The 13,729-nt window shown below is 52.3% G+C and overlaps 1 protein-coding gene across 9 annotated transcripts in view; it reads right to left on the reverse strand.

Moving 5' to 3' along the window:
• RALGPS1 (Ral GEF with PH domain and SH3 binding motif 1) overlaps positions 1-13,729 on the reverse strand; it is a 225,108-nt gene that overhangs the window by 164,982 nt on the left and 46,397 nt on the right. The window contains exon 2 of one of the 9 annotated variants that reach the window (XM_058672756.1): positions 384-426. The exons of the other annotated variants lie outside the window; for them this stretch is intronic. Within the exon in view, the coding sequence (XP_058528739.1) occupies positions 384-389 (6 nt within the window). The 5' untranslated portion in view covers positions 390-426. The remainder of the gene's footprint in view (positions 1-383; positions 427-13,729) is intronic. 9 annotated transcript variants of the gene reach the window in all.

A 13,729-nucleotide genomic window follows, 5' to 3' on the forward strand; every position in this document is an offset into this window, starting at 1 on the left:
ATTCCAAAAATTTGACACCCAGGGCCCGGCGGCATGGCCTAGTGGCTAGAGTCCTCGCCTTGAAAGCCCCGGGATCCCATATGGGCGCCGGTTCTAATCCCGGCAGCCCCACTTCCCATCCAGCTCCCTGCTTGTGGCCTGGGAAAGCAGTTGAGGACGGCCCAATGCATTGGGACCCTGCACCAGTGTGGAAGACCCAGAAGAGGTTCCAGGTTCCCGGCTTCAGATCGGCGCGCATCGGTCCCGTTGCGGCTCACTTGGGGAGTGAATCATCGGACGGAAGATCTTCCTCTCTATCTCTCTCCTCCTCTCTGTATATCTGGCTGTAATAAAATGAATAAATCTTTAAAAAAAAATTTGACACCCAAATAAACATCCTTTACCTTCATTTTCACATGAACTTTTTGAAGTATCCTGTAGCAATTGCTAAAAGAGGGAAAAAATACAACTAGTGAGCTAATAAGGGAGATAAAGTGCAATCCTGGAAAAAAAAAGCTTGATTAATAAAGAAGATTTCAGAGGGCAAAAAGGGAGAAATCAATCATATTAAATATAAACAGCCGGGGCCCGGAGGCGTGGCCTAGCAGCTAAAGTCCTCGCCTTGAACGCCCCGGGATTCCATATGGGCGCCGGTTCTAATCCTGGCAGCTCCACTTCCCATCCAGCTCCCTGCTTGTGGCCTGGGAAAGCAGTTGAGGACGGCCCAATGCACTGGGACACTGCACCTGCATGGGAGACCTGGAAGAGGTACCTGGTTCCTGGCTTTGGATCGGCGCACACTGGCCCATTGCGGCTCACTTGGGGAGTGAATCATTGGACGGAAGATCTTCCTCTCTGTCTCTCCTCCTCTCTGTATATCTGACTTTGTAATAAAAATAAATCTTTAAAAAAATATATATATAAACAGCCAACACGCTCAATTTAAAGGCAGAGATTACCAAATGGGTTCAAAAAGGAAGCCTCAATTATATGCAAAAAAATCCTCAAATGTTTAAAAGCCAAATGACATATTTTAAAATAATTTGTGGGCCAAAAATAAATTCAAAAGAAAATTAACCCGAAATAAGACATTGTGTGGGATGGAGCTAAAGCACTGTTGAGAAGGACACTTGAAGACACTTACACTGGACATGAAGAAAGGCCATGAATCCACTGACCTCATCTTCCACTGTTAGGCCCTAGGAAGGAGAGCTAAATCAAACCAGTGTCAGCAAGAAAAAACTTTCCTTTCTCAAGGGATCAGAAAAAAAGACAGGAGGTAGACAAAAACAAAGCCAAAAACTCCTTAGAAGGAGGAAAAAAGAAAAAAGATCAATAAAATGAGCAAACATTTACCAGACCGATCAGGAAAAAGGAAAGAGATGCAACTGACCAGCAGCAACAAAGCGGGACAGCAACACAGACCTCACAGACACTGCAAAGGGAATGTTACAGACAACTGCATCAGAAGAGGTTTAACAACTTAGATAAAATGGACAAACTCACTGTAAAACAGAACCAGATCCTGCTTTTAAGAAAAAAAAATCACCGTAATACTTTACCCAGTGGGGAGATGGGGTCCACAGTTAAAAACCTTTCCACTATTGGGTACCTCCCTCATGAGTTGCCACTCCCACTGGAGAGCACCAAAACCAGGATAGGAGCAGGGGTGGTTGGACAGAGGGGCACCTGCCAGTACCTGTGTGGGCTGGATAGTAGGTTGGTTGGGTTGAACTAGGCTTCACTGCCCATTGACATGTACGAGAGCTAAATGGGATGTGGGACAGACTGAACAAGATTGAGGTACATATTGGCATGCATGGGAACCAGGGTAGGGGACAGGCCTGGTGGGAGTTATGGGGAGTTGCCCCAAATAGGCTGCAGCTCCCACTGGTTTGTGTGAGGACCGAGTATGAAGTGGGTAGGATTGAGCTGGACTACAACACCCACTGGTTCGCGTGGAAGACAGGGCTGGAAACAGAACTGACCCAGCAACTGCAACAATCAGTATGTGCATAAGCTGATTGGGGTGATGGATGGTGCCAGACCCTGTACTGGCAAACTCACACAAGAATCAGGTTTGGGATCATCTCAGATGAAGTTTCTTTGGAAATCCCTCCAACCGAACTGCTGATCTCAGAACCCCAACCATGAAGAGACTATGTCAGCCAGTGGATTCTAAATAGATTTTATTGCGATTGGAACAGTGAGATTGGCAGCAATTCAGAACTGTTGAACTATCAAAACTGCTTGAGCAGGACCCTCAGAGCGTGCCTCACATCAGGGACCTGGGATGGGTGGGAGGATGGGTGGGGCTTTTCCCTTTGTTTCTCCCCTGACCCCAGATACAGGGGAAAAAAGGGATGATATTAGTGTGGAAACAGTGGTATTACCCACTTTCCTGTAGCCCTTGACCCTTTGTACCCTAATCAACTAAGTAAGATTATTAAAAAAAAAAGTAAAAATAGTAATTAAAATAGAAGCAATGAGAAAAAAAAAATCTTTCCATGACAACGCAACCAGTCATGCTAGAGGAGTCAACCAGCTGTGCGCCCACAGGTGCACGCAGGGACACCTACAGAACTCTACTTATAAGGGCCAAAGCCTTAGGGCAACAGAGAGGTGACTGACTAGATAAGCTGGGATACATGCAGACAACAGAACAATACTTAGAACTAGGCCGACTTGAATCTCGGCCGAGAAAAGATACGGAGGAAAACCTAAATACACCTTACTGCGTGAAAGCAGTCCGCCTGAGAACAGGATGTGCAGGACATCTCAGAACTGGTCAAAGTACAAAAGGCAGTGAAGAAACGTGCAGCCGGGGGCTGGGGACTGCTGGAGGACAGGCGGATTTTTTTCAAGATGGTGGAACCTGTGACAGGTCTGGGTTACTTGACAAGTGTCACAACAACCAGGAGTGGGGCCTAACACAACCCAGCAAGATTCATCAGTTGTAGCAAATGGTAACCATCTGGTGGAACATGCTGGTCTGGAACAGACTGTGTGTGCCCGGGGAGGGAGAAGGGAAAAGGAATGACAGGGAGTAGGGGAGAGGCAGACTATAGGAATTCTTGATACTTTCTGTTCCATGTTGCTATGAATCTAAAACTGTTCTTAAAAATAAAAGACTACTGCAAAGAAAAGAAAAAAATTTTTTTTTTCCACAAAGAAAACTCCATGCCCAGATGATTCAACTGGTGAAAAAAAAAATACCAAATATGTAAGAAAGAAACCACACAAAATCTACACAAACTCTTCTGGAATATTGAAAAAGAAAGATAACTTCCCAAGTCCTTTAGTGAGGTCAGCATTATTACACTGACAGCAAAACCAGACAAGACGCTACAGGAAATGAAATGTACAAGTGGGTAATCTTGCTCGTGGACACAGAGACAAAAATCTTAAACAAAACGTCAGCGGATCAAGTCTAACAATATGCAGACAGGAGTCTCTGTCATGACCAAGTGGGGTTTAACCACAGCCAGGCCGGAAAAATCAACTGATGTAATTCCCCACAGGATAAGACTAAAAAAAGAAGTCATAGGATTACCATCGATATAGAAACATACTTGATGGAACTCAATATCTACCCCAGATTGAAAAAAAAAAGCCCACAAACCAGGAATACAAGGAAATAGCCTCCACGTTAAACAAGGCATCCACAAAGAGCCTATATCTAACAGCCTCCTCCATGGTGAGGAACTGTACTTCCTCCAAGAGCAGCAATAAGCCAAGGACACCTGCTTTCGTTGTGACGTCTACTCTACATGTGCTAGAGGCTCTGGCCAATGCAATACGGCATGAAAAAGAAATTAAAGCATTTATTTAGTAGAGGAGGTGGCACTGTGGTGCAGCCAGCTAAGCTGCCACCTGTAACACCAGCATCCCATATTAGTACTGACTAAAGTCCAGCTGCTCCACTTGCCTCCAGCTCCCTGCTGAGCTCCTAGGTAAGCAGCAGCAGGTGGCTCGAGTAACCTGGGTCCCTGCTATTCACATGGGAGACCCAGATGGAATTCCAGGCTCTTGGCCTGGACCTGACCCAGCCTTGCCCATTGTGGCCATGAGGGGAGTAAACCGGGAGATGAAGGATCTCTCTGTGTCTCTCCCTGCCTTTTTCTGTCTCTCTAACTCTGCCTTTCAAATGAATAAATACACCTTTAAATAATAAAGCATTTAAGCCAAGAAAAAAGTAAAACTGCCATTCCCCACAGAGGCATTATCATCTGTAGGAAATCCTGAAGTATCTACAAAAGCCACCCACACCCCACAGGGCCGGGTTCCGGTCCTGTCTCCTCCACTTCTAATCCAGCTCTACGCTAATGCATCTGGGGACCAGCAGGTAATGGCCTAAGTACCTGGGGCCCCTGTCACTCAGTCTCTGGCTCCTGGCTTTTGCCTGGTCTAGCCTGAGCTATTGTGAGCATTGCGGGGTGAATCAGCAAAAAGGAAATCTCTTCCCGAACTCTTTCATCCTCCTTCCACCCTTCATCCTTCTCTTTCCCTCTCTCTGCCTTTCACCTCCAGTCTACAGAGACTGAAACTCACAGGAGTTAGGGGACTTAGGCACGGTCACACCAACGCAAACCTTTAGAACCCAAGCCCAGGAGCTCCGGGCAGAGCAGGCAGGAAAGATCCCTGCCTTGGGGGAGTTCTGCTTCCAACAACCCAGGTCTTTCTGGGCTTGACTTTCTCTATTGCTAGTGGACCATGTGTGCCAGGTGCCCCCAAGGCCCTCTGCCACTGCACTCCTCCCTCAGCCATCACATCACCATGACAGGGGTGTTGTGAAGGCACAGCAAGGGAGTAGCTAAGCCAGGTTCACGTACAGACCCTTGCTGCTTCCAAAGCCACATAACACTGGAAGCACGCAGGGACACCTGCAACCACAGCCCAAGCAGACCCTCTTTGTCCTGCAGACAAAAAAAACTCACAGCCAGGCAGGCACCCCGGTCCCTGTGGGTGAAAACAGCTGTTCACCAAAGGCTCTGTTTTGTGTTATTAATTTGGCACAGGAAAGCTGGCTTCTCCCCAGCAGTAACATCATAGCCATACTCAGGGAGGGAGAGAAAAATGAGCCCAAAAGTCCTGACGAATTGGCTTCTTTGGCTGCACGTGCTGCTGGCCAGTGCTGGCTGCCCAGCCAGGATTCTGTCCCCGCGCGCCCTCGCTCTCCTCCAGGCAGGTCCTTGGGGCCTGGAAAGGGGCTCCAATGTCCACCCTAGTCTCCCCTGATCCCATCCCATCGTAAATAGAGCTGGAGGAAAGTCCTTCTCCACTTTGTTTCCATTGTGACAGTCACTAGGAAATGAAGCACAAATAACAAACGGGAACCGGGGGCAGCCGCAGATGAGACACAGCTGCTCCGCATCCCGAAGCCAGCCGGTGTCCCAGCCCTGCGCTGGGAGCAGCCTCCCCTGCTGCATGCACTGCCCCCTACTGCCCCCTTCCACCCATGAACAAAGGAAGCAGGCCTAGCACCCAGGGTAAGAGGACCCAGAGGGACCCACTTACTGTCCCTCCCTCATCCTATGCTCGCTCTGCAGGCTGGCACTGGGTCCCCAGGGTGACTCCTGTGTTCCCAGAGTTCATTAACTTATAAGGCGACCAGGCCTCAGACAAGTGACCATTCAAGTTTATGCAACACTGTCCCTTGCCATGCGATGCAGCAAGGCGCTGCCCGTAACAAGTAAGAGGCTGTGACAGGGCCTGCTGAGGGGAAAGCATGGGGATCCAGGCACAGGTGGAGGGCAGAGCCAGGGGAGACCAGAGCTGCTGCAGCACCCCGCAGGCTACGTGGAAGAGGCAGACCTGTGTCTTGGGAGCAGTGCGGAGCCACAGAGGGCTCTAGGCAGGGCAGGGACATGGGACACAGTCGGCTTCCGGGTTGAGAATGATGTAAATGGCTCCAAAGATGACTCTGTGGGCAGTGGGGACAGGAGGAAGTGCCGTGGCCATGTTCCACAGGGCGGGATGCAGGCGCCGGAGTGGGACAGGCTGAGGAAGCTGCGCGGCGCGTGACCTGAGAGAGGGGTCTTGATGATGTCAGCCCAACTCATCACCTCCTCACAAACACAGCTGCCCGCTGGCCACCTCTGCCTGCCTTCCTCCTGGGGCTGAGTGCTGGGATTCCAAGCAGCAGCAGAGACAACATGGGGCTTGTCCTGCGGCCAAGGCTGACCTCGGCCTTCTGGAATGCCCACGTCTTGGGAGCAACTACAGCGTCCAGACAAAAGGCCAGAGGGGGTCAAGCTCCCGAGTCACAGCCGGCCAGTTGAGTCTTCCTCAAATACAACCCGTGCCATGGCTCGGAGCTGCCCATGGCTTCCTGTGGGCTGCTCTCCCAGGGCCAGCAAGGTGCCAACTTGAGCTGGTCCTGTCCTGACCCAGGGAATGGACGGGGAGCATTAACACCCACTGTGTATAAATCTTTCCTCCCACACTGCTCCTTCAGCATGGTAACCAGGTCTGCCACCTACAGTCTCCCTTCGCTGTACCCTAACCAGGTCACCACCCCCCCGCAGGCTCCCCCTCCCCAGATGACAAGGAGCAGGTTCAAGCCACTCCTGGCCTGCATGGCTTCAACACCCAGGGCCCAGCAGCCTGGGACTCGAGGCTGGGGCCAGGTACACAAGGCTCAGCCTAGACCAGGGGTGGGGAAGTTTTCCTCTGCCAAAGAACCACGAGGATATTTATAAACAAAATTATCAACATAAACATTTGCCTGCTACAAATTCAATGAGTTCTGAGTCCAGCCTGCAATTGCCTTGACATGGCCAGACCACATGATTCTGAGGGCCTTGACATTGCCTGTGGCCAGACAATCCCACCTATGGTCAGGACCCATAGCTTCTTTCCTGGGCAGCCTGAGCCACCCTGACCCCTCCGTGTCTCCCCACCCCTCCCCCACGCTGCTGTCAGCCCCTTGCTCCAGGCCAGTCTCCAGCCTTCCGCTCGTCTTCCACTTCCTGGCATCATCTCAGGGCTTTACTCGTCCTTGACCCTCCTGTACCTCAACCTCCCCAAGCCATGTGTCTGCACCAGCTCAGCTCCCAAAGGCCCTGCCCCCACCTCTTCCAGCAGGGTCCCCAGAACTCCACCTCCAAGGCCCAGAACTCAGAAATCCTTCTCCCCCATACTCCTTCCTGCCTCACCCCTAACCCCACCAACCAAGTCTGAGACTTGCCCTCCCCTTGCCTTTTGGTCCCTTGGCTGTTCTGGGTCCTTCTGGTTCAAGGGTCCTTCTGCCAGTCATCTCTGGTCCTCTGACCCCCAGGCCTTCAGACATCTCCTCTGCTGCTGACTTCACAGTGGGTCCTTGTACTTCCAGGAGAGACCCTGACACACTTCCTGGTCATCACAAACCTTCACTGTGACTCCACATGCACCCAACCCTTTCCCTTGCAATGCTCTGGATCACCCTGCTCCCCGGCTCCCTGGAAGAGCATGGAGCCCAGAGAAAAGCTGTTCTCCATGCACCCCTGCCCCTAATGCCAGGCTCCAACAGCAATACAGGCTAATCCTCCACCTTCAGGTGCCAACATTTCAAATGGTCACAGGTCCATATTGTGACTGTTCCACATCCCATCCAACTCCCTGCTTGTGGCCTGGGAAAGCAGCAAAGGATGGCCCAGAGCCTTGGGGTCCTGCACCTTCATGGAAGACCCAGAAGAAGCTCCTGGCTCCTGGCTCCAGATCAGCTCAGCTCAGCTCCAGCCATTGTGGGCATTTGGGAAGTGAACTCTCTCTGTAATTCTGCCTTTCCAACAAAAAAAAGGAAGGAAGGAAGGAATAAAAGAAAGGAAGATAGAAAGAAAAAAAATAAACATTCTAGACACATCCTGTCTGTGTTGTGCATGGGTTATTCCTGTGCCTGATATGCCCATCCCAGTTCCCACCTCAAGCCAGGGTCACTGAGAAGTTCTGGTTCTTGTAGCTTCCATAACGCCAAGCCCTGGGCCCAATTCCTCAGGCAGAGCCTGTCTTCCCCATGAGAGCCTTGGTCCAGACCTGGGTCCACACCCCAGCCTCCCTTCCCTCACTTCCCCCACTCGGTGACCAGAACCTCTTTCAACCAAGCTGGTGGAAGCTAACAGCCCCAAGGAACTGGGAGCCCACTGCTCTAGGCTCCCAGCTGCTCTTCCTAAGGAAAAAGGCAACACATACACATGCATATACACATGGAGAAGGGACTTGTCCAGGGTCCCCGGGCTCTGAAGCGTAAGGCTGGGACTCAGCCTCAGAGCACTGGATCAGAGTGCCTGGTGCTCAGAACACTGTGCGGGGTTAGTGCCCACAGCTGGGTTCTACCCAAGCCTCAGCTTCCCCTGAACGCTGCTCCCGGTTGCAGCCAAGACCATGACCACACCAGTCTGGCATTAACAACGACCTCTGAGAAACTGTAGTCCTATGGACTGGACTGGGCACTGGGCACAGTGAGAGGTGGATTTAGTGGGGGATGCTGGTGGGGACAAACTGCCTCTTGGAGCCAAGGTCCCTCATACCAAGTCAACCACTGTGCAGCCCCGCCTGGGGCCCTGGCAGCCAGGAGCCCAGCCAGGAACCCAGCCAGGAGCCCAGCCAGGAGCCCAGCCAGGCCCTGCAACTCAACCCACCCAGGGGGCAAGGAGGATGGTCTGTGACCACGGCTTCTAGGTTCACATAGCTATGAGCTACCGCACTGCAAGGCTATGTTGAGAACATATGTTGGCGATGTTGAGAACATTGGTGCCTTCTCAGAGAGCAGGGGCGGCTATGGTTCACATTCAGAGCTTCCACATTCCCCCACTCTCTGCCAGTCCTGAACTCACCCCTGCCTTGATTCCCCCAAACCCTGGGAGAACGGTCTTATGACTGCCTCCTCCCCTGAGCTACGTGCCCTGCCCCTTGCAGAAACAGACAGAAGTCACAAGCAGGCAGAACTCCCTGCTCATAGACCACCAGTGTTTGGAAATGTGAACCTTCCAACAGCTGAGCTCACCAGACAGAACCCCGGCAGAACAGGCGTGGTGACAATGAGCCTCCCTGCATGGCTCCAGCCCGTGTGGCTAGACAAAGCTGTACCACAGACGTTCTCCACTCATCCAACAAGCACCCACTGAGATCTACAGGGCTTCAAGCACTGGGCTCAAGGCAGGACCTACGGGCACGCAGACCACCAGAACACGTGAGCAGACTCCTCCTTTCCCACCCTGGTGCTTTCAGCCCCTCTTTAGGGGAAGGAAGTAGGAGGGAGTCAGGAGGGAGGCCTATGGGGCTCCAAGCAGAAGAAGCAAGAAGAAACAAGAACGAATGAACAACTCTGCACCAGTGTCATGGTACAGCAGGGTTAGGTCACCATGGCCTGTGACACTGGCATCCCTCATGAGTGTCGGTTTGAATCCTAGCTGCTCCACTTCCGATCCTGCTCCCTGCTAATACGCCTGGAAATGCAGCAGAGGATGCACCCACGTGTATGGGCCCCTGTGCCCACAGGGGAGATCCAGATGAAGTGCCTAGCTTTAGCCCGGCCCAGCCCCAGTCATCACCAGTCATGGCCATTTGATGAAGTGAACCAGAAGATGGAAGATCTCTTTCAAATAAATAAGCAAATAAGAAGAAGAAGAGGAAGAACTAACAACAAACAAGAACCACAAAGATGGGTCAGACTTTAGCTGGCGGTCTGCTGGTTAGTGGTGACACTGATACTATTTTAAACAGCTTTTTTACATACCTGTGAAGAGATAATGCAGAAGAAATATCCTCCAAAGCTGTAGGCAGCAAAACTGTCACTGCGCGATGAAACTGACAAAATGAAGGAGTTAAGGAACAACCCTTTTAAGAATGAAACAGCTGAAGCCATAAAGTGTAACTATAAATGAAGGAATCAGAAAAAAGTTCCCCATTTTGCTACCCTTGGTAAAAGGTGGCAAAGACCATCCATGGTTGGAATTGGTAGATAAACGGCAACTTGGGAGCCTAACAGTAAAGGGGTGGCACAGTGCCACCTGAACCCGACCTCCTGAACATGACCTCCTCCTCTGGTGATGAGTTCTCCCAGAAAGACCAGACCGACAGCCAAAAAACCACGAACCAACCATAAACAGCCATTCATATATTGATAACATCATTCACTGATCATACCCAAAAAATCAACATCAACGTGAGCCTGCTGTGGAGTCACTGGACTTTGACTGCCTTGGCAGAGATGGGCCAAGCAATCTTGCCTCGTGTTGCCAGATGTCTCCCCCAGTTAGCATAAGGCCTGACGGGCATCATACATTCTAGAGCCGTAGCTGCTGTGTGTTAGCAGGCTGCAGGCCCGTGCCCAGTGCTCTAGCTGCATTCTCTCACTGAATTCCCCAGTAATCCCGGGAGGGAGGGACTCTTATCAACCCTTGACAGGATGAAGGAGCTGGAGCACTGGGAGACAAGGTCATACAGCCAAGACCATGCAGCTGGGATTGGGGCAGAGCCACAGTTCCAGAATCAGACTACCTAGAACATGAACTTGGACTGAGTGCTGTGGTAGGCACTGTGTATAGTCCGTGTGTGGTCTACCTGTGAGACTAAAGGGATGCTGTGGCGTTGGCAGGACAGGAGGGCCAGAACCATGTCATGAGTCACCGAGGCTCAGTCATGCTCTCCTGGATCACGCCTGTGGGGAAAGTCAGCTGCCCTGCATGCAGATGATACACACAGAAAGTTCTGGAAAGTTCTACATGGCACAGGATACCATGTGTGGTACCCCTTGGAAATAGGTTTCCCAGCCCTAGGGGAGCCTCCAATGGCTCAGTCCCTACAGACATCTCAGCTACCGCTTTCTGAGACCAAGCCAGAATCAACTGGCTAAGTTGCCTGCGCTCTCAGCTCAGAAGCTGTGGGATATAACATGCTGGGTGCTACGAGCTACTGAGTCAGGGATTATCATCACGGGCAGCTGCAGACTGAACGGATCCTGGTGAAGTCAGTTAATAGTTCTCAACACACCCGAGCTCCCGGCTCCTCACACACAAAACAAAGATAACAGCCTTGCATTGTCAGGGTGTCGAAAGGATCAAGTGAGAAGCATCCAAGATGCCTGGCTTAGCGCCTGCACACAGTCACGGGAAAGTGAGACTGGCCCAGGCTGCCATCCACCCATTTCCAAACCAGTGCTCAGGCTAGGCCACAAGCCACTCAAGTTTAGGGCTGAGGTGTGCAGGGCAGGAAAACCCACTGAGGACACAGGCGAGGGTCTGCACGGGCAAGGGAGCCACTCGCTGGCAGCACCAGGACTCAACAACACCTGGGGGCTTAAAAATCTTTAGGACCAAATCTCCACCACCAGCCTGTGTCCCTGACATGGCCTCTGTGTGTGCTGATCCCATGATCCCGAGCATTCTTCCAGAACCATCTCCAAGACCCTCCCCCCAGTGGTGCCTCCTGGCTGCTCTGAGCCTCTGCGATTCTCCCAGCAGGAGGCAGTCCCCACAGAGCTAGGACCTTCTGAGCTCAGGAACCCCCCACACTCTTCGATAATGAACGCTGTTGACAAACTGCATGCTGGCAGCTTCCCCAGGGATGGATGGAGGAAGCAGAGATCCGAGGCAGACTGGGAAAATGATTGCCAGGGAGAAGGGCCGGGTGCCAACCAGGGAAATCCCCCCAATCCAAATCTCCATATTTAAACCCAGCCAGCAGCAGCACCCCAATTAGGAGGGAACGTAAAGGTCTTGGAAGGACACAGGGAATGTACGCCATGAATAATGGTGTAACCACAGCACATCACAGCCTGGGCGAAGGAGACACGTCTCCATCGCAGTCAGCATTGATCCATGGCCAATGCTGTTCTGATCATCCATGCAGGGCCAACTTCGGAGCGGCATGAGTCACTGGGTCAGGGCAGGTGTTCACAAAATCAGATATTACAGAGCAACTTGCCATCACTGGTCAGAACCACCTACGTACACCACAGGTCCTCAGCTTGGTGTGCCCCTGGGAGCCGTCCAAAACCCGACCCTCCCATCCCCTCAACCAGAACCTTCTGGCTCAACTGACTCACATGCACCAACAGGGCTGGAAGGCACCAGCTCCCCAAGGTGCCCACTATGCTCTCAGGCACAGCTGCCTGGCGAGTCTTGCCTGCATCAATGTCCAGGCACCCACCTTGTGGGGTGCCTCCAGCTCTGGGATGGGCCAGTCCCCACATGGTAAGCATCCCCAAGAGGCGAGCTTCCAGTGTGCAGTCTACTGATTATCACACCAAGAGCAGAGAGGCTGGGGCATGCTTTCAATCTGGATTTGACAGTGAGGGACAAATACTTCCCATTTTTGTCCAGCGCATTACAGAGCAGAGACATCTGAGCTTGGGATTTCAAGGGTACTTCCAAACAATTGGTCTTCAGTCTATCCCCGGTGTCTGGCGCACCTGGTAAACTTGCAGCAAACAGGGCTGGCTGGGTTCCAGAGACTCGCTTTCCTGAGGAGGTCCCTTCTGAGCCATGCGTCCCAGGAGGTGTCTTGGCCCAGGCCTCGCTGTGCCTCTGAGGAGCAGGAGTCTCCCCTGTCCCACGAGCTTAGGCAGTGGGGCCAGCCTGCTTGGGCACACTCAGCTTCGGGGCTCATGCAGGCTGGGCTAGCCCTTCCTGAGGCCCAGACCCCAGATTCACAACTGTTCTGACTCATAGCGGCTTGGGACAAGGGCAAAACAGAGGCAGCCGCTGCTCAACCACACCCCGGAGCTCCGTCAGGCCGTGGGCTGCCATGAACGAGCAGGAACGTGTCACTGCATGACAGGATGCAGAGATGGCCAAGGAGCAGTGCCCAAGTGGACAGAGCAAACGAGCACCCAGACCTCTCCAGCAAAACATACAGACACGAATCACTGCTGTGTCATCCTGAGAAGGCCGAGCGCAGCCTGCAAAGCAGGCCTCCTCCCGGGCTCCTCTAAGGAGGCCTAGAAGATCTGGCTTTGTGTGTGGGTTTGCCATCCGAATGTCTTCACTGTCACCAGGTCGCAGCAGATGCTGACACCTCCCCCCTGACACACACCCGTGGACCCCCTCTCTTCCAGGACCCACACCCCACATACAAGCTGGGGCGCCAGCTTGCCTTGACAGCCTAACTCTTGGCCAGTACTGCATACGTGAGGAGCATGGCTGGTCTTAATCTGGGACAGCAGTTTTGACGGAAGTCACGGGAAGTGGGCATGAGGAGGCCAAGCTGGGCCATGCATATAGATAGAAAGGAAGGCAAGAGGGAGAAGAGGAGGGACAGTAGAGTCAGAGGCAGGGTGCCCACATGCTGGGCGCCTCCCAGGCTGCCTAAGCCCTGCACCCACCGGGTCCCACAAGAGCCCTGAGTGCCTGCAGTGAAGCCCCATGCCACCCACTTGGCCTTTTGGACATGGATTTTTGCCACTTGCCCATGGTGACAGAACCTTAGGCAAAGCAACCAACACTCAGTATCTACTGTGAAACATTTCCAGGAATTTTTTTCTTAAACGCAAAACTTTAAAATTTTTTCCCTTTATTGAATATGTTCTCTCTAAAAAGGCATGTATGCTTCTCATATAAATATGCATGTGTTGGCTGGGGCAACTGGTTTCCAAACCCAGAAACAAGGCCACCACCCAAACTTGGCATCTATAAAACAACATCTCCCTGGCAAATGATGCTGCACTGGCCCTGCCAGGCGGGGCGGTGGCCCTTGGGGGGATGGGGCAGGGGTGGGAGTGGGAGAGTCTCATGTGCCCAGGCCTGGGTCAAAGGCCTCTGGATCCCTGGCT

This window comes from Ochotona princeps, chromosome 14 (genome assembly GCF_030435755.1).
Source record: "Ochotona princeps isolate mOchPri1 chromosome 14, mOchPri1.hap1, whole genome shotgun sequence".
Classification (NCBI taxonomy): domain Eukaryota; kingdom Metazoa; phylum Chordata; class Mammalia; order Lagomorpha; family Ochotonidae; genus Ochotona; species Ochotona princeps.